Source organism: Rhyacophila brunnea, unplaced genomic scaffold (genome assembly GCF_057557595.1).
Source record: "Rhyacophila brunnea isolate RB1 unplaced genomic scaffold, BYU_Rbru_1.0 scaffold_9, whole genome shotgun sequence".
Taxonomy (NCBI): domain Eukaryota; kingdom Metazoa; phylum Arthropoda; class Insecta; order Trichoptera; family Rhyacophilidae; genus Rhyacophila; species Rhyacophila brunnea.
The window spans coordinates 34,112,086-34,135,396 of NW_028233361.1; the positions used below are offsets into that span (position 1 = coordinate 34,112,086).

General features: G+C 30.0%; 1 protein-coding gene across 1 annotated transcript in view; it reads right to left on the reverse strand.

Moving 5' to 3' along the window:
• Nucleotides 1-23,311, reverse strand: part of Mp (collagen XV/XVIII-type protein multiplexin) — a 971,377-nt gene that overhangs the window by 705,244 nt on the left and 242,822 nt on the right. The window contains exon 3 of the mRNA XM_085959748.1: nt 17,158-17,705. Within this exon, the coding sequence (XP_085815874.1) occupies nt 17,158-17,705 (548 nt within the window). The remainder of the gene's footprint in view (nt 1-17,157; nt 17,706-23,311) is intronic.

The following is a 23,311-nucleotide window of genomic DNA, read 5'->3' on the forward strand; positions in this document are numbered from 1 at the left end:
AATCACTTAGTTATTATAATGTTCATACCCGTTTTCCATGGAGGGACATGATTATTAAGTGATACAAAAGAGAGCTATTTTTGTGTGCAATTTTGTTGTAATATCTAATTGTCAAGTACGCATTAAGTGGTTTATGTATTGGTTGTCAATCGTGCTAACCATCTACCAGCAGCAAGTATACTATACTCAAAAACTTAGAAACAGTGAACGAGTTTGTGTTTCTGGAATCGAGCATTAGTGGAAAGAGCGAATATGAAGCAGAGATAATAAGGCGCACACACACCTATTCACGTCACGTCATCACGAGGGAACGACTAGAAGAAGAAAATATTATAATAGGCACATATTTTTTATTATTTTTGAAGTTATACTTCTTTCGGCACATTTGGGAAATCAGATCAGAGTGTATTTTTGGCGTGTGACATGTAACACATAATTTATTTTTTCACACGAAAAAAAACGCACTCGATTGGATTTGAACCACCGATTGTTCGGTTATCAGCCGAACGCACTACCATTACGCCACAGTATAATACTGCAATCGTGACGATTATACAGTATAATATTATAGTTTAGAATTGTTCCGATTAAACGTCCGAGTGACAGTTGGTACTTTAAAAATAAAAACAACGAGAAACCTTTATATAATTTAGTAATATATAAGTTAAAGTGTATAGAAATAAACCAACGGCGTTCCAATAAGCGGTCATTTTTCTTGAGTGTGTAATTTAATAAGATAATTAAGAGCTAGTCAAATAATCTAGTTTATCACAAGTTTTGTTTTTTTTTTGTTACGCCAAAGAAGTATAACTTCTAACCCACGTACATAAGTAGACACTCCGATTTTTTTTATAATATAATATCGTAAGCCATGCATTTTCGTTGCATAAAATAAAAATGCTATGAAAATGTAAAGCAAGAATATAAAACGTTATAAACCACTGATCTAGATCAACTTCCACTCTTCTAGACCGGTTTTCCGGTATGTTTAGGTGAGTCACGTAGGAAATTCAAAAACGTACGTACCTTCTCCGTAGAAGTGGACTATCTCCAACCCATCAGTTGTATAAATTCCGCACGGCTAGACGATTGTCGCAAGTGGAAATATTTGCAAACGTATTGCACGATAAAAGAAGGAATGGTATATATCAAAAAGAGAAACTGAATTTGAAAAAAACCCTTCATCTATGTCAGTTATGCAACTTAGCCCATGTTAAATTGTTTTATTGTATCATTATTCATTACTATTTTTTGTAAATAAACTATTCTTTCAAAAAAAATTAAGTATGCAAAAGAAATTACAACATACGTTGGGGGAACCATAATGCAGTAGGAACAATTACAATAATACAAAGTGATTAGCAGCTCTCGTGGTGCAATGCGTAAGGCGCTGGATTTCCATCCGAAAGCTCTGGATTCAATTTTCGTGAGGACACAATAATTATATTTATGTGATTTTCTCTAAGCCTAAGTATTTGTGATTATTCAAAATTACTAACAACCACCTTCTACGAAAAAGCAAGGAAATGGTTATTAACAATTTAAAAAATACGTAGTGATTATTTACTCTAAACTATTGATATCAATTTAAAAAAATGTATCATATTCTTTTTTTTCTTTTGACCATATCCGATTTTAAGAAGATCATGTAGGCGTCCACAGCATGAAGGTTTGTATTAACAGATTTTTGTTTTTACGATAAATGGATCTTAGCTATTTGCTCAAACTATTAGGTGCATACTCTACCCCAAACACAAATTTAAAAACAATATGTTGAAAATATAGCTACACCAAGGGTGCTAATCTTTTACCCACGATATTATATTAAGCCGACGCGTTGACCATTAGACCAATGTGTGCATACCTTATAGTAAACAATTAAAGACTAAATGTTATTATTGTATTAGAAAGTAGAGAAGGAAAAAAATATCTATAATATTGGCTATGTAACTTTTCTCAATCTTAAATCTAAAATCCGCTGGAAAGAGTGGAGGTAGCTAGATTAGGGAATGGGACGACTGGCCTCCGGACAATTGGACGCCGCACTGTCGTAGACACGTATACAGAACGTTGGTGAGGTATTTTAATCAGTTTCTATCTACTACATAGTAGTTTGAATTCATTTTACTCTTAACATAATGTATTCTTTATCGCGGATTGACAATTACCATGTCTAAGACTTTATATAAAATAAAAAACTCTTTTTTCGTTGGAAATTAAACATATGCACGATTAAATCATTATTTACGTGTGCATATATAAATTCTCACCAACTATTCAATCATATTATAATAATTTAAATATAAATAATAGTATTAAATATTATTTTAAGGTACGAGGGTGGGTCAATAAGTCCTTAGAAAAGCCGACAGGTGGCGCGACTAGTACTGTAAGCGGTTTGTTTTCATGCAGCGGCACTACCGATTCAGTATGCTGCGAAGTTTCAATCAGATTGGTCGGGTTGTTGTGTGTTTCTCGTACATTTAAAAAAAAAATTTGCTTGTGGAAAATGGAAAAATGGAAAATGGAGAAAATTGAGTTTAGAGCTGTTATTAAACATTTTAATATAAAAAGGTTAACAGCAAAGGAAATAAAAAATGAGTTGGATTTAGTTCACGGCATATCTGCTCCTTCACTTGCAACTATTTATAACTGGTTAAATGAATTTAAACGTGGTCGTACATCAACAAAGGATGAACCACGCTCAGGACGTCCTGTAGAGGTGACTACACCAGAAATGATCAATAAAATCCACGATATGGTGTTAAGTGACCGAAGATTAAAGTTGAGTGAGATAATTGAGGTTACAGGGATCTCAAAAGGTAGCGTCATTTCTATTTTACATGACGAATTGGGCATGAAAAATATTTCTGCAAGATGGGTGCCGCGTTTGCTCACAGTCGACAATAAACGCAATAGGGTGGTGGCCTCTAAAGCCCTGTTGTCGCTCATGCAACGCAATCTGGATGAATTTTTTCGTCGCTTCGTGACTGTAGATGAAACATGGATACACCACTATACTCCCGAGACGAAAAAACAGTCAAAGCAGTGGATTGCGAAGGCAAACCATGTCCAAAGAAGGCGAAAACAGTAAAATCAGCTGGTAAGGTTATGGCTACTGTATTTTGGGATGCACGTGAAATTATTTTCGTTGACTATTTGGAAAAAGGAAAAACAATAACAGGGGATTATTATGCATCTTTATTGGACCAGCTAAAAACAAAATTGAAGAAAAACGGCCTTATTTAAACAGGAAAAAAATCCTCTTTTATCAGGACAATGCCCGTGTTCACACATGTTTACGATCAATGGCTAAAATTGAAGAATTGAAGTTCGAATTGGTCGATCACCCACCGTATTCGCCAGATTTAGCCCCCAGTGACTTTTTCCTTTTCCCAAACTTAAAAAAATGGCGAAGTGGACAACGTTTTTTTTTCAAATGAAGAAGTCATCGATCGGACAAATGCTTATTTTGAGGACCTTCCGAAAACTTATTTTTCTGACGGTTTAAAAAAAATTGAGAAACGTCTGACCAAGTGTATTGAGCTCTAAGGAGATTATGTTGAGAAATAAAAAAAAAATACAAAAATAAAAACTGTTTTAATGCTTTTTTCTAAGGAATTATTGACCCACCCTCGTACCTAAAATATGTAGCTAACGTTTATTTATTTTAGAATTGTGTGGCGTCCAGTTGTCCGGTGCCAAATCGTCCTAGACCCGCTAGATGAAGCCTTCATCTGGCAATGGATCGACCTCGACTTATAATTATTATTATCATTACATTGTCGTCAACCAATATTTTGAACCACTCTGAATATAAATTATGTCCACTGTTGAACGCGCACAATTACTTACGTTGAAATAAAATAATCTATGTTTTCAATATTTTAATACAATTAATTATTTATATAATTTTGTTTTATTAATTATGCTTTTTGTGTCAGCCTATTATTGGGACTATCACATTTTTTTTTCTATATTGTATTCATATGTGATTGATCCTGTTGGTTGACCTAAATAAACATAAAACATGAATTGGGAATACATATTTTGAATAAAATGGTTTCGGTCCGTAATCCGCTCAATTTGTGTTGTATATTCTTACAGTAGCATCTGTAGCTTAGTACTTATTAAATTATTGACATTGAGAAATATTGAAGAATGGATGATTAACGTCTATAGGTAAATTCAAGTTGAGTATACCAATTTAAAAATGTGACATTTCTTCTTCCTTCTGACAAAACATTTCTTTTACCAAACACGTTTTTTCACCAAAAACAACGCTAAATAAAATTAATATGTCTAGCCCACGTTACACCCTCACTTATTTTAATAATTTATTTGTTCTACTTGTTTCCTATATTTGCTTCCTCTTATTTGATTACACGAACATAATACAACTGTATTTCATAAAATTAACATTGGTAATAAAATATAATATGTTTTCTGTCTGCACGCCAATACGTAATATGGTTTAGTAATCGAAGAGCAATAAATTAAAGGCTTTGTCTGTTTTCTTTTAAGATTACATGAATTTATATGCTTGCTGGATTTTAAAAATACTGCTGCATTAAAATGTTATGTGTTACATTACGCTCAAAAACGTATTGTAAAACCTTTTGTGATGTACTGTACGTCATTATTATGTTTTTTTACCAATACGTATACAATAAGAGGTAGCATTTTATTAAAATATATTTATTCAAATCTGAATATATATAAGAAATTTACATACATTTTTTTTGTTTTCAATATTGCTATAGTTTAAATTGAGGCCTAGCCTTCTCAATTTTCCACCTCCACGATACTTGATTTCTCGTCCGTAACCATCAGCTTTCTGCCGTCCTTTCCGACATTCTCGAATGTCGTCGTGTCTCTTTAATATACCTTTATGTATCTACTTAATGTTTCAAGTACTGATGTATGCATTTGAAACAGGGGATCTCCAATACAATAGAGGCCCAAAAACACGGCATGTTTATTATAACGCGTAAGGGTGAGAAAATAAAGTATTTGAGATTATATAAAATAATGCGATGTGAGAACTATTGACAATGAAATTGAGCCGTGCATATGTATCGATGGAAAGCGAGATAATCGCTGGACAAATTCAGTAACCCAGTGGTAACTAACAGAGACTTAGCAAAAGGTCCATACAAGCCGACAATGGATTGATGTAAAAATAATTACAAGAAAAAAGAACTTTTTATATACAACGTTTTTAATTTCCTGTTGAATCATATAAACTCGACTTGACTAGCTTAAACGATCAAAAAAATTTGTACTTGATAGAAGTAATACTGAAATGTCACTTTGATATTTCATATTGATTTCCATAGTAACGCACGTATATATTAATAATTTAGTTGCTAGGACCCCAGAGCCCTAGCAACCAATAATAGTGGATTGGATTACGGATTTCTTCCGAAATAATTTTTCATACAAAACAGAATTAACTGACAATTAATTCAATTCTACTTAAAGATGGCTTAAAATAATGCATTGGCATCGTGTTCTGATATATTCTAAAAGTTTCAAATGTCTAGCTAGTCGCAAAGTTAGTTAAAAATCGATTGCAAGATTAGTACTGGATAAACGACCACCGGACAAATAAGAATACGACCTAATAAAAACGTTGTAATATTAAATTTTGCAAAAATACGTGAGAGCACAAGATCGTAGTCCATGGAGAATATAAAAAAAGTTATGTTGGATCTCGGAAAATACGTACAATTGTTTGCTTCAGTGGTATAAGATGTAATTGATGGTTATATTGCATCCAGTACCATTTTATTAAAATAATAGATTGCCTTATTAAATTTTAATAATTAACTTAAGTTAAAAAAAAACTAAGAATATTATTTTCATATAAAATAGCATAAAAGGAATGTAAATCTTTTAACACGGTTAACTAATTTAACTAATAAACAATTATGTTCATATTCGTTTTCAGTGAGCTCTAAGAGAAAAATAATCACGGTAAAGTTTTGTAAGGCTAGAAGAAAAACTGGTTTAACAAAACGATTGATAAAGCTATGCGGAAAATTCTACGTTTAAGACTAATGACCAAAAACAATGACCCTCTTTTGACCCTTATTAGCCTTGCATACATGCGAGGATGTTTTTTCTTTCCTAACAGTCTTGACAATTTTGTTTAACATGTTCCTTTCAGTGAGAGTACAAAAATAATAAAAAGATACTATTCTTATAGCATTGTTTTTTGTATCAATTTGTAAAAATTTAATATTATGTTTCAGAAAATGTCATAACACAATATAATAATATATTACTAATTTTTTAATAAGTATTTATCATCACATTTTTAAAACAATTAAGTACTCAACATTCTTATCAATATTATAAAATTCAATTTAATATACAATCTTTTATATTATACAAATTTTTCTACTAACCTATTTATAGAAAAGGTGTCCCAAAGAATCCTGGAAGTACCCTTTTAGAAGCATATATTTTACCAACGTACTCCCTTTTTTCCTTTATAAGTAGATTCAAGACCATTTTTTGTGAGCGTATCTATAGTCCACATGTAATAATAATGTTTTCCATAGTATATGTTTTTTTTTAAATTTATGCTATTTTCGACAAAACTATACTAATGCTGCAAAAGAGCATATATTACTTTTGGGGTGGTTTTTATTTACTCCTCAAATTTTAACATCATTAGCCAATGCAGCACAATATACTGGAAAATACAAAGTATCTAATATTTATATAAATGTATTGAATTACCACAAATATATAAAACCATTTAATAAAGAAACTAAATGCCCAAGCTATAAAGAATATATTTAATGATTTTAATTATATAGGTAATTAACATCCCTATTAATCTAATACATCAATAAATATTTAAAAAAAAAATCTTTCCAGCTTTATGATGCCATCAAATAGGTCAACCGTATGATATACAGCATCATGAAACATCAGATCTGTCATGCGATGAGGTAGCATAATTATTAGTGTCCACGACTGACGAAGTTATGCAAAACATTTTACGAAGAAAAAGTTCATTCGCATACTTACCTCATGTACATCTTTATTGTTCCCTCAGCCCAGTACTTCAAAAAACACTACTCTAAACCATCAAATATACATTAAATTATGCAATTTCTCTAAAATTACGAATCAATTTCAAACTCCATGGAAAGTTTTACCGAATACTTATAATTTTTTCATGTCCTAAACATCAAGCGTCGACAGCTTCAAGTACTTGGGGCTACAAATCACGGGAGATGGCATTTTGCAGAAAGAGCTCGCTATCCGAATGGAGATGGCTGAAGCAACATTTAACTCGATGTGGAATATCTGGGATTCACGACTGTATTCGGTCAAAACTACTAAATGCCGCCTATTCAAAGCTTGCATTCTGACGGTGTTGCTTTACGGTAGCAAATCATGGCACCTTACGAAGGCTCAGAGCAACCGTATACTGAACTTCGAAAACAGATGTTTGTGACGAATACTGGGTGTGTGGTGGTATGACTTTAGGAGCAACGAGGAGGTAAGAGAACGCACCAAGCAGCCTCTTGTCACGCTGAAAGTGAAGAGGTGACTTTGGACCTGGCTCGGTCACATGCTGCGGATGCCAGAAGAGAACCTTAACCTGGCTTGCCTGTTCTTCAGGCCGACCGGATTCCGGGGTCATGGAAGGTCGCTAAATACTATTTACAGAGTGTATACCGTGGAGCTACGGGATACTGGTTTGACCTGGAATGAAGCAAAGAGACTGGCGAGCGACAGGGATTTTTTGAGGCGCCGCGTGGTGTCCATATGCCCAAATTAAGGGCGGATATGGCCATAGAAGAAGAAAGAAGAAACATCAAAATAATTTGAAAAAGTGGTAGAGATAATCATGAATATTTTATCAAACGAAATTTGACTTTATTTTCAATATTAGAACGACGTTTTGAATATTACTCTTATTGCATTAGTTATATATTTTGTATGCTTACGAGTTCAGGATAAGAAAAAACAGGATATTATAATGACATATATATTTTGTTTTCACATTATTTAGGCTTACATTACAAATATCGTATTTGGATTATTATGCAGTTTTGGGGCAAAAAATAGAATAAATATTAATTACGTTGTTAAGAGAAAATAATTTGATTATCGCAGAATACTCTCTACTTTAATTTATCCCTTACAGATAGTAATAATGTTGAGTAATCTCATGCAAAAGTTTTCAAAAAAAAATAACAAAATATTATTTTTACCAAAATTAGGATTCAAACTCGCATCCATGGCTTCTGAGAGAGTTCGCCGATGCTTCTATTTCTCTACCGTATGAAATTAACAATTTATAAACTGTTTTTTTTAAAGACTATTTTGCTTAAACGAATTCCTGTATTTTATGGCAGATATTTGAACCTAGGTTGTTAAACCAAGGTAGATATTTGATTTCACCTTGGGATAAATTTCTTTCTGCAGATTTTTTTGGCAAGCTTTTTCTCTTTGCATAAATGGTTGCAATGACGTTTAAGCGCCTTAAAAAAATCATTTAACTTTTTTATAATTTTATTTGATGTCATTTATAAAAAAAAAGTTATTTTTTCGTCTTAAACTTTTAATGTATTACAGCAATCGAGAAAATTATTAATATTACGATTAGTAATAATTTTTTCACACATCAATATTATAACGTGATATTTTATTAATACTGAGTACAATTTAAGATTTAATTAAACCATGATTTTAATTAAATTTCAGCTATTTCACTTTAGAAATAATTGCTTCATTATGTTTCGTTTTAGCATACAAGATTCTAATTTTCAGATTAAAAACAGATTAAGTCGCACATATTTGTGTTGTGAATAAAAGCTTTGTCCTTGCACGAGACTTTAAAGTTTTGCAGACTGTTTATAATGTTAATCTTCTTTATTTAGATTTGATTGCAAACAGAAAGTTCTCATTTAAATCAAGCTAAATCAGTTCGCAATCAGAATGATTATCATACTCCTAATAGTATTATTATTTAAGATGCATCATTTTATAAAAAATATACTTTGTTTGACTGAGAAAAAAAATTACTTAGGCTATATTTTTAAATATTCTGACTCATTCAATAAATAAAAATATACTTTTATTATGCACAGTCTAATATTTTTAATTAAAATCGTGATATATTGTTAACTGTAACAATGTTATAACCAAGCTTAACATAATGTTATATGTTATCTTCGAATTTATCATATACGTATAATTTTCTACTGTTGGTGATAATAAATAATAATGTATATTGACCTATATTGCACACCGATCATTATTTTACTTATATATTATGCATAATACTGTTTTTTAACTTAGTATTATATTATCTATTTTATAATTTTTCTTCTACGTTAAATTTCACATTTATGATATAAAGTTCATGCGTGTTAATGAATGAATAGTTTTAAAAATTTATATAAAACAGTTCATTCAATTCAATTTAAACTTTAACATTTATTTTGTCATTTATTCAACTGATATCACCGTGTAGTATTTACATACATATATTATTAGATGAATAATATACATACGGTATATTAAATTATGTTATGAATAATATTGTAGGTACCAAATTAAAATTTTAACGATATACACTGCAAAGACAAAATTACTTTTGACTTTTCACTGAGAATATATTATTGTATCTCGTAAAACCTGCGTATATATTATGCTTTTGATAATATAAATACCTGCATCGTATCTTCGCTTTAGTAGGCTTGCATTCCAAAAACTAATTAAGTATTTAAAACAAATTAGGTTTTCTACCATGTGAATAGGATTCTGAAACGGAATATTTTAATGCTAGAATTTATAAATTAATGCAAAACTGTTATGATTGTACGATAACATAGGCGTACTTTGATATATTATTAATGTTACTTTCTAGAATTGGAGATTTTATGTTGAATAGCTTTGAATATTATAATATTGAAGGTTGTTTTTTCAGAATATTCATAGCTACCTCTTTAATAGAAATTATTAATATTATTAATCTCAATAAATATCAAAGACATTTGAGCGATGATAGTTTAGTTTTATTAAAAATGGCATAAGATAATTTTCAATGGTCATAATATATTCATAAAAAATAGTTAGGTTCATAATATTCTTAATGTCAAAAGTATATTGTAATTATTACTATTTATGTAACTAAAATCGATCTTTAATAACGTCATAATACATGACAATTATTAGCAAGTTCAAGTAAGTTACATCATAAAAAATATTGGAGAAATCCGCGACGTCGGTTAGTAATTGAAGTAATAAGTATCAACTTTGATTTAATAAAACATAAACCGATTGCCAAAGTAGCTTGATTTAGAAGAACGCTGATGAGTAGGTATTAAAAAGGCCAATAGTTAAAATTTTCGCAATTAGCACGTCGCCTTATAGCATAGAGGTAAATGTAACGGACGGGGCGTAAACCCAAGAGATGCAGGGTTCGATTTCCAGCCGGGGTGGTTTACTTTTTTCAAAAAGATTTTTTCTATTGGTTATAATATATTTTCTCAGAAAGCTTTTTTCAAAATTATGGTACATTCTTAAATCTTGTGAATTATTTGTTGAATAAAAGAAATAGTTAATTATACATGACAATGTGGTATTGTCTTTATTTATCAATTAGGTACTATAGTACAATATGTTACAAGAGATAAGCGGTTCGAACACATTACCATCACATCACGTGCTGTCACGTAAAATATAAATGGTGAATCACTATCTTTATCTCAGCGTTTCTATGTAAATCTGAGCGTGATCACCTGCCGTGATAGTAATGTAATCAGGTTATAATCTCCCTAGTCCCTTTCAGCTCCCAATCCATTTCTTTATTTTATACAGGCCAACAATGATAATGGTCACTAATGCAAGTTTAATAAGTAATTAAAATTAGGTTAATAAGTTTCATTATATCGAAAAGTAGATCAACGACATCCATGTTTGTTTTTACATTTCTATGGGGAAACCGAAAATAAAATAAATATTTGACTAGAATTTCAAGTCTTTGACCATACGGAAAATAAATGAAAATTCACCGTATTTAACAGAAAAACCAAATAAAAATTTAAACTTAAGAATCTTTTATGTTATTACAGGGTAGATATTATATTTTATATGAAATTTATGACATCCTTACTGAGGTGAGTTCTTTTGTGTGAAACAATTAGTTAGATAAATTTGTAATGTAATATATAAAAAATGAACGGATGACTAATCATAAATCCGTTAGTAAGAAGTATAAATAAATATCTTTCGATAGTTTAGTTAATTAAATGTTTATATACCTACATTCAATTGTAATTCTATTTTATAAAGTTATTATATTGATTGGTATTACAATATATAAAAATAATTTAAAAGAAGTTATAACTTATAACATACTATTATGTATCCGCTAAGTCTCTTTAAATGGATAAAACAATAATTGTTATTTATTTCATTTTAATAAGCTTGTACTGAAAACTGTGGAGTAAATTTAATACTTAGTTTTATTCACTCTACAGGCAGTAGACTACAAGTATGATTATACTTAATCCATCTTACTAAGCATTTAATTTTAATGCCCTTCCTAGAGTAACTACCACTCTGCAAAATTTTACACAGTCATTTTATAAACGCAGCATCATACGTTTAGTTTGCTATTAACAAAAACGAGCAAACACTGTGTTGTAGCTACGCAGCCCAACACAATGTATCCATTTTCTCTGGTGACTAAATTTTCTCATATTGTAAAAGGGTTCTTCCCAGGGAAGGGGGTTGATTTGTAACACTTTTGGTGTAAAAGGTCTTACTCACATAAAGCCCTCCTGAAAGAAGGTACTAATAAAACATGCGAACAACTACGTGACATTTTATTGTTTATCCACTGTTACATAACATTATAATAATACACACATGTTTTTATTTTAAATATAAAATTATTAAAATAACCTTTTTTATATTACATAATATTTGAATAATATATACTCAAGAATGAATTTAAATTCAAGCCATGTTAGAATAGAATTCTGGAAACAATATATTTAAGCCGATGAATAAAAATAATATAGTAATGCCTCTTTTAAAGATACCGTAACAACATATTTTTCGGATCCTAAGAACATCATTATGGGCCTTATATGCACCACGACATTATAGGCCAATGCTTTAGCCGCTCGACCATAGTGGGCAAACAAAACTAATCTTATTACTAAATCAAATTTTTCATTAACAATAAGTTAGACAAGGGGTGAGGACATGACGTATGCACTAATTCAGATACAATACGTATCGTTTTTCATTGACTGAGTACTTGGTAAGTAATTGAGAATACATGAACACAAAGTAAAATAGAGATTCAGAAACTTAGAGTTGCACAACGTGGTATGGAGAGGTACACGCTGGGCATAACGCGATATGACAAAAAAAGGAAAGAGTGGATAAGGAAGCAGACAAGGGCTTGCGATGTGATAGAAAAATTCATTAAAAGCCTTAAATTGAGATGGGCTGGGCACATCGCTCAAAGAAGAGACAATCGTTGGACAAATTTAGTCATCCAATGGTATCCAAGAGGTACAAAACGTCCGCAACGTAGACCTAGAGGCCGCTGGATCAATGAAATGATAAAGTTCTGCGAAAGTACGTGGCAACGCAACGCACAGGACCGAGAGAAGTGGAATCGGCTTGGAGAGGCCTTCATCCAGCAGTGAATATATGAAAATATTCATTTAAATACATATCTAACTCAAAAAATTTCAAAAACCGTTTTAGGGGCTTTTGAAACTAGGCGCTTCATTTGAATTTAAATGAATTTAAATGTATTACTTCAAATTCGACATATAACATAACAATCCATGCTATATTATGATATCAACAATATGATATTCTTAGACTTATGTGTTGAATTTTCACCAAGTTTAGTAATAATATTAAGTCTAAGATAAATTCATTAAATTTCTCAGAATTTCATGGTTTATTGACTAGTTAATGTTTCTGTTTACATAAAATATGAAATATTGAATTTCTATCATCTACATTATAACGACGTCTTTGCATAATAAGCTTTTGTGTAGATCTATTTATATCCATAATATCAAAATAAAGTCAAAAGATTAAATCCATTTGTTAATAATATTATTATTTCAATTATTCAAAAATATAAATAATTTAGAATTCATAATTATTGAAATATGAAATTGTAATTTATACATTAAAACAATGCATAGGTGCCTACTATTCAATTTAGCATTTTTTATAATCATCGTACTATAATAGGAATATAATAATTTATTTCCATGCAAAAATTTATGTAATATATCGTCACTGTTCTGGCAGAAGACACTAATTCGAAAACATGACATACTGAGTTAGTTATACCAAAATGTTCCTTATTTCAAGCTTTACTCTCTGGAAACCTTCTTAATAAATAAACAGTCTTTATTTTAATGTCATCCTTTTTACGATTACTTAATAAACTGACATGATAGACCATTTCAAACATTTTAACAACTTCAAAGTCAAATTACCAAAACTAGTATTCTCCAGTTAGTGTGTTCTGCCAGAACAGAGACGATATTATGTTAAAACAATCTTTTTACTGAATTATATTTAGTAGCAACTTAGATTTGTCTACATATTATGTAATTATTGTGTGTAAGCACACTTCACCACTGTCACGTAACCGTCGTATCTACATATTATTTATCTCCTATTATCGCAATGATTAATCTTTTTTTTTATTTATTACAAGTCTGAAAAAGAAATATTGTTGGAGTGAAGGTTTATACAAAAAACGAAAGCATCGTGAAGAAGTTTATGATATGACCCAAATAAAATACATTTATTTTATTATAAAAATAAAATATCTACCCCAAAATGAGATGGGCGGAACAAATTTAAGAGTAATATAGAGAAGTTGAATGTGATCGGATTGAAAAGTAAGAGAGAGAGCTCTTGATAAAATATAAATACCTGGAAGATGTTTGTGAAATCAGCTATGGATTTTAGTTATGTGTAGTGCCAGCTTAGGTAAGGATTAAGACCGCAATGCAGAATCATATTTAGGCGCGTACGTCCCTAAGATACTCGCCTATGTTTAAGAGGCTGATTTCGACGATCTAAGTTCAGTGAGAAAAATATATATTAAGTATTATTATTAGATCGCCTAAGTGATAGAAAGACCATATTTTGACGTGTTTTTCTTGTTAGAACGGCTGTTTAACGTCAACAACTTTACATTACGCTCCCAAATTAATCATCTACACAAAATTTCTAATTAGACCTACTAAAATCTTGGAAGATGTAGTAAAATCTAATAGGAAAGTAGTACTGTCCAAAATCTGAAAAACACCGTTTTTTTATTAATTTTATAAAATATTATACTTATTATTTATAAGTATATGATTTTTTAACACTACAACAGGCGGTAAGTTTCAATGTGAGAATATCACTTAAATAACTCTGTGGTTGCAGGTTGAAAGTCCGTAAGTCGCGTTTTTACGATATTAAAATTTTAATGCCAATGTGTGTGAAGAATTGTACTCTTTTTTTATATATCATAGATTTTTTGATATGTAAATAAAATAAATGGATATTTTAATTTGTAGAAATAGTTTAAATTGAGAAAATCATTTTTAACACCAAGGAAAATAATTACTTGTTCGAAACGTTGAATATTATAACAATGGAAACGAAATAAAATAATACACCAATAATTAATTTAGAAGCATGAGTATTTTTAAAACTGTGATTTATTTCAAAAACGATTATCTCAGCTACAACTAAACTGACTTAAGCGCTTGTTACCTCAAAACCACAGAATTATTATGACCTCACCGGGAATCAAAACCGGAATCCCCGTACGAAAGACGCACTGGACTACAAGAGACGTATAACAGCCAATTTTATTGACATTTCTCAAGCATTGTACCGACGATTTATTACTGTTTTATAAATACGCTACTAATATGGATCTTTAAATTTTGCAGCAGATTCATATCGGATTGTCTAACAATAATAATTGAAGGTGTTCCTCGACAGGAGAAGGGAAAACAGCATAAACAACCATAATTTCAGTTATTTATTGTACATATCGATGATTTTTAAGGCAATTAATGTCAATGATTAAAATATAACCATAATATTACGGATATTCTTGTTATTTATTTATTTAAGTGTGTTTCCTCTCTCCTGTAACGTTTTTATTATTTCATATATACCCCTTATTTTAAATTTAGATGATCTCTGTTGAGAATAATTTTATAAATACAATATAATACATTGACTAAATTAGTATCCAATTAGAAAGTTGTACAAAAGATAAATTAAATTGTTTTTATGATAAATTCTTAGATAAATACAGATTGTGTGTATTTCATATTATAATTTTACTGGTAAGTATTAGATTGAAAATGAAAAAAAAAACAAATGCGCAAACGGAGAGATAATCATGAATATTCCAAGTAAATGTTTGAGGTTATTAAATCCGCAAAAAGCACTGCATAATTTCGATGGATGCTAAAATATGCATAGAAGAAAAAGGCCAGCAAAGAGAACGTAGCAAAATTAGCTTTCGGAAAAGTAAAAAAAAAAGCTCGAAAAAAACCGCCGCTGAATCTCGGACATATGACCGCGTACGAACATCGTTAAAATCGTTAAAGCCGTACCGTTAAATTTTACAGCTAGATCGTTACTCGACATGAGTGGCCCGTCACGGCGATTGTTCGCGGCCTCACCTGCTCGCAGTCTTTTATGTTCGGTATCACTTGGTTTGCGCGAACCCGGAAAATTGTTTTGCGACTGCGAATAATATTTTTCGGGTTCGCACTCCACGCTTTGTGTTGGGGTCTGCAGCACTGGCAGAATTGGAAATTCAGAGTTGATTTATTGTCAATTGTTTTGCATTTTGTCTTCGTTATTTTATCCCAACAAATGTTTTGTATTTTAACCCTTTTAACTAACTCGACCTACATTTTATGATTTCATTTTGTTTTATTATTTAGCGAAATTTGGTTCTAGGTAAATCCACCGATAGGAAAAATTCAACGCGGACAAAAACAACAACTAATTAAGAAGTATATTATAAATCTGCATTATTTAAAATTCAAAAAGTGATACCTATATTATAACATATTATTTGTAGTGAAAAAAATTGCTTTATACAAAATAAATCATATTCATTTTCTTCAATATTTTAGTATTGATTTTTTTTTAATAAGCTTGTGAATACATCTAACGATCAATTGGCGAACATTAAAAGTATTAATAATAATTTTGCATTTTTAGATATAAAGAATATAGTAATATTACAATAACGAATGCTTAATATCTGCAAACCGGCTAACTCCTAACTATCTAACTATGCTGCACTATGAATTGTTATTATTCTATTTTCACTTCCCTTTTATGTATAAAGAGCAGAGTTGTTCTTTCTACGATATTAGAAATTTTGCACCTGTAGTTGGCTGTAAGAACAATAACTAATTTATTTATAGGTTTAAGTGTTTTGATTTAGCGTTTGAAACTTTGTGTGTCCATAGAAAATAAAAGTTCTATAACAAAATCAAAATCTTATTTTTGGTCAAAAGTGGAGTTAGCTGGTTTACAGATTAGGCAGATTGCCTTTTTAATAAATCTATGTTATCAACATCTCAATGTACCTATATTAAATCATTGTTATCATATTGTTGTTATTAAGAGCACCTATAGAATATTGGATCAAAATGTAAATCTAGTCAATATACAATAAAATTATGTATCCAATGGTAAAAATCAAGTATTATAAAAGTGAAATAATATTTATTGCATTACAACGTATTGGTTTAAATTGGAAAAAAGGGACATTTTTGGGAACAAATCATCATACAATTAGTTTACGTACTTACTTGTTTAATACATGAAGACGGTGGCAGCGCAATGTCTCATTAAATAAAATGGAGGACAATACATATTATTAATTACATTATCGATACAAAATATTAAGTCATATTATAATAATACTATGAAAAAGACAAATATAAATTAAATCATTTATATTGATTTTTTTTTAAATTGAATAATAAAGGGTATTGAAAAAAACCTTAATCAGACAATGTTAATAACCTTTTTTCTTAGATTCTTTGTAATTTATATGAAAAAATTGACAATGAATTGTTAAAAATCACTTACATGAAAAGCACCCTTGATGATAGGTCCAGCCTGTCCCACGTACAGAGTAGAAGCCGAATCGAAGACCAGCTCCTGTGGAATCCTCCTCACCTGGATCGTATCAAACTCGTTGCAGTTGAAGAAAAGAGTAACATTCTCCGCCGACACCCTCAGCGAAAACCTGGTCCACTTCTTGACGAATGATGGAACAACAAAACTTGCAATCTTCTGTGACGTAATATAAGCGTTTACGTCAGTGTAGAGTAATGATATATTAGTCAGTAAATGACCTGATGGTATAAGTTCTACTCCTAGTTGTACAACTGTCTCCAAAGGATTTACTACGCTGAACAGAAATCCTTCTTCTTTTCCATTCGGTCGTATTGTTGTCGTGATGGCAAATTCCGAGTATAGTTTCTCTGGCATGAAGAGACGGTATGGTGACTTTATGTCTGATCCTGGTTTAAGACCATATGCTGGAAATCCATCCAAACCTTCGTCGAAAAATTGCATTTTGGGATTATTGAAGGGCACGCCAATCGCGTGGAGAAGGTCATGTTCTTGAAATTCTGAAACAAAAAGATAAAAATGGTTAAGTAAAATCATTTTTATTATAACAATCGGCTTAATAATTAGTGTATCATAATAATATTTAAACTATCGATCGTTTTTTTATATGCATATTATTTACATATTATATCTGTATATATTATAAATTTGAAACGCAGATGGTAATGCGGTCCAGTGACATAATATTATGTTTTATCAAAATTTGAGGGCGTTACGGTGCTTCAAGCATGGGGTCCTAATATAATGTTCTTTCAAAAGAAATATATTTTTTTATAGTGAGAATTTCAAACTGACCAATCAATTCAATTTGTTATTTATCGGTCGTGCATATAATGAAAATGTAGATTTATAAAATTAGAATTATACTAATATACCTAAATGCCAAAACATTCTATCATAATTAATCGACATTGATGCAACATGCAGTGAAAGTACAGTGAGCTTTACATTTAAACTAATTTTAACTAAAGTTTATTTTGTTATCATAACTAGGGAGCGGATTTATATGCAACAAAAAACATGATTATATGCATGCACATATGCACTGAAAGTCATTAAAATATGCACTAAAACCAAACCATGCAGTTAAAAATTTATATTTTTATGGAAAAAAAAATTAAATACCCACTTCACCCAATATTACTGATAAAAAAACGAATAACAAATTAATAATCTCAATCAATATAAAGTAAATCAATTACAATTTTCAAAATAGTTTTGTTTACAAGTACAAATAATTGAATAAGAAATGCACTGTAAACTATACCTAATAACTATTCCAAAATATTATTATTTACTGTTTTTTTTATCCGAAAAAAGTTGTTTCAATATTGTGCTCTGGCATTAAAATTTTCCGCGTATCTGTCAGTATTTTTTTCATATGCGGAAAATGACCTCTCAACATCTACAGAGGTGATAGCGCAAAATTTAAATAAAGGTGCCCGAGTTGGCTTCAGTTTTCTGGTAAATCCACAGCTCAAGGATGCCATTAAAACATGCAATTGCAACTAAACTATCTACCTACCTAATTTAGTAATATTTCAACAAAATAATTAAAAAAAACGAAAATCATAAATGCAAAAGCCCTAAAATATGCATTTATTTATGAATTATGCACTAATGTATCAAATATGCCCTAACGTCTCAAATATGCATTTATATGCACAATAAAATTTTATTTTTGGATTCTGCGTCTTTCAAAACGGATTTCTGTGCATACACCCTAACAAAACATGCACTAGCATATAAATACGGGGCCTAATCATAACCTATAATAGAGCTCATATAATAATATTAAAAGAAAAACTTTTAACGTTAAATAGTTTTCAAAAAACCTTTTCTTACGAAAATGGGTTAGGTAAAAATGAAAATTGAAATGTTATAATTGATCTAACTAGTAGTAAATATATTTTCTCTACAGCTTTTCCGAAATAGTTTTATATAAAAAAAAAATACTTAGATAAGTAGCAAAAATATTTTACATAGCTAAAATATCAAAGAGACATAATTATGTACGTGAGTACTTTTCATTGAGCACCAGAAAATAGATTTTTACTGTGGCCTTTTTAAAAAATCAAAAATTTTACTTTGGGAATTAAGGAAATCACGACTTTATCAGTTCAACAGCGCATAAAAAGCGCAAAAGAAAATTAAAGAGACAACAAAAATGATGAAAATTCATTCCAGTAAAACAAAATTAATTTTGAAATAAAAGAAAACTTTTAAGGTTTTAGTGATTGAAAATATTCATCTCAAAATATAAATAATAATGTCTTCTATAATACCAAATTTGAATTCACTATACAAAATAATATAAATTTCTTTGTAAAACTAAGATCAATTTTTTTATCGCAGCAACGCTCGTAGCCAGGATATTTATTTTTTCAGTCAGTTTTATTTGGAAGTAATTTATATATTATAATAATGTATACTCGTACATACTTATATTTAAATATTATCAAACATATATTAATATGTAACAGTAGTAAACCCGTGGCATTCTTAAATTAATTCGTCCATCTGAAGTGATTTATGACCTTCGAGCTGACAATTGTTTTCAGGTTGTTATCCTTCTTGAAGAAAATGTGATAAAAACCGGAGAGCGCTGCAAAAGAAGCCGATGAAAGTAGCCTTTCATACATATATAGTATATCCTTTTATCTGTCAAAGAGACTTTCAACATTTGCCTTCAGCATCTTATTTCAAAAAAATATTCTTTTTTTTCCTTTACAGTTTTTGCCACTTTACCTTTAATTTTTTGTTATTATAAATTTACAGCAGTGTAGTAACAACAAAAATATTTTTTCGATACAATTCGGACACTTATATTGAAATTAAATAATTAATATAAACTATGCAAATTCCATTTCGATTCGGAGAGGACGATAATATAATATTTACAAAAATAGATGGCCAATGATCATATCACTGGCATAGCGTTAAAAAATTATATGACAAATTACCAAAAGTTTAAAGCCGAAAGTCTCAAGAAACTGTAGGAATTACAGTCTGACTCACAATTTATGAGTAACGGAACATAATCTTTGACGCTAGAGCGAGCATTCCGAATTTTCTTCGCAAATTTTAGCCGAGATTTGCCCTCCAAAACAGCATATCTAATATCCAAAAGTTAAGGTTTACCTAAAATCAGTGGCTTACGCAGGATTTAGCACTGTTCGGGAAGAGGGATTAAAAAATATTTCGACTGCGCGTATATTGCTATCTATATTTCAATTGAGTTTACTTAGCCACGTAAAATGTTTTTGAAATAAAGACAGATTATGAGTTTAGGCTGATACTTAAGAGTTACTAACTTTAAGATGGACGGACTACGGCCAAAATTTTACCAGAATATAATAAAATCTGAGAAGTTTTCAATTTATATTAAAATTCATGTATTATTAAAATTCTTACAAACAGTATAGTTTTGTTAATAATTTTTCTTATTAGCATAATAACAAAAAAACAATGAATGTTTACACACCAAATTTAAGCAGGTAGTCAGCATTTAACGATTATTATTTTCCATTCTTAGTAACATGATTAAACTAAAAGCCTCAACCAGAACAGTATGTACATAGTTAATTAATTTAGCAAGGCAAATATTGACCAAACCAATAGTTAGGTAGGTATATGTTTTTATTTTTTAAAAGCTTTTAAAGTATTAAATACCTTGAGAAAAATAATAGAAAATTCCTAGAAAAAATTAGGACTCAGTGGGATTACACTTACCGAATTATTGCTCGCTGAGTGAATTATTTAGCGAAATTTATGTATTTAAATCCCACTCGGTCCATGGTTTTGTTGAATAATTATATACTTAAGTAGGCAAATACTTAATTATATACTGTTTTTTACTAATTGAAAATATCTGTGAAGTTGAAATCAGTCTTAAAAGTAAATATATATATAAATAAATATTTTGAATTTCTTACTACCTATATACGATAATAATATTGGGATGAGCCTAAGAGTTAGTAAATGGAGAATATTAAACAGTATTATAATTTTATTCCGTATTTTTAGTGAGATAAAACGGTTTATTCTAGCCGTCGTTTTACTCCATTTATTAGTTGGATATATCAGAAAAAAATTAACACACGAGAAAATATATGTCAAGTTGAGGTAAGCGAAACTAAACGGATGTTATTATATACAATAATAGTGTATTTTTTGTCAAGCATGTAGAATAATGAATTTTTTCATATTGACATGATATATTATACGATTATCTATACGTTTAGATAGATTTTGGCGGCTTTGCGAGGAGGTTTTACAAGAGATTTTTTAGAAGAATGTTAAGCCTCGTAGGTCCATCCATTGGATTTAAATAAAGATACAAATTTGAATCTGACACTCACGACTTCCTAAGTGGACATACTACCACTCGCCAAGCACTGTTTTGTTCATTATTCCTTACAATTAGTAAGTGTGTTATTAATGGACTATTCATACTAGATGTTCATTTCATTATTATATAATTATATATATGCGTGGTTCACAATAATTATAGATCAAGTCCATCAAAATAGATCCTGAGATATTTGGACCTATAGATAAAACCCTTTTGTAAAATTCAGGATTTTTTTCACTGCACATAATAAATAATACTTACCATATTTTGATAGTACATGGATCAATTTAAATTAATAGTCGAAACATTAAGTATATTCAGGCTTTATTAATATTAGCAAATTAATGTTAGAAAATACCCCTTTATACTGCTGAAGGAATCTGTCACCTCGCAAAATGGACATGGTTTTGATATTAACACACAATATAGAAATCTATTTTATCTAGCCACTGAAACAAAAAAATCTAATTTAATGAAGATTGGACTTGATCCATAATTATTATTGTGAACCACCTAGGTATATGTATTATGGAGTATTGAACAATTAAATAATGGCACATTATTTATGAACAATACTTAATATTTTTATCGATTTTTTTCATAACAATATTTAATAAATAAATATGCTAAAATTACAAAATTTGCAGTGAACAAAGCACGCCAATTCCAACGACAGAACTGGAAAGCATTAGTAACATCGTAAAATATTCCTCAGTGAAACGCATTTGTATATTAGAAAATTTACACGACTGCCCTGAAAGTATATTTTTGAAGTTGGGCATAATAATTATCATTCTGAGAACGTCTAAGTCTTTTAAACGTCTTTGAGAAAACAACATAGACTTGAAAAAAAATATCATAAAGCAATCAATTCGGCGTGGCTTAAGCGCAATTGAAAGAAAACTTTCAACTAACTTGTTTACGTGTAATTTTTATAATACACTAGAGACGATTTTCTCTGTAATAATAATTCAAAAACAAAACTAATTTTTATTTTATTATTTGCAAAGATGAAAACATATTATTATATTTTTTATATTATTTCGAGTGAATGCGATTTTAATGCTTCATTTTTTTAGAGTATCTATCTCTTATCTTGGTAAATATAATTTAATTTTTCTAGTAACAATTTTTCATAAAAAAATGCTACGAAGCGTCTTCAAAAGACCGCCACCCAAGATTAGGGATTGCAATAGCGGTATTTCAAAACCGGTATTTTTTTATTTATCGATACCGAAATACCGGGTTTAAAAATCTAAAATACTGGTATTTTCAGCATTAACAAAGCATACACGTATATTTTTTACAAAAAATGAATTTAAATTGTAAGTATATTAGTGTTACGCTGCCAAATCGCAAATATATTGACTGAAACCAACAAAAATTAAATAAAATTTAAGACTATACCTACCTCAGTTGAGGCATGGTCTAAAAAGATTGTGGCTAGGCGATGCGCGGATTGTGCAAATGACGCGTGCGGAACGAAATATAATTTGTCATATAAATCCAACATGCGTCCATTTAATGTTCTGTTTATTGTTCTATTAGTAACAATAATAATATATTCATTGACATGTTTTCTTTTTCAAGTAAATTGGTAACGTTTTTAGTCATCTTTACACGATTTAAGAATTAATACTCCCGTCGCCATCACGAAACAAATTGACGTGTTCACAGCTGGACTTTCGCTCTCCGATTGCCAGCGAGTCCAAAATTTCGTCGCACCTAGAGTTGAAAATTATTTGCCGTTTC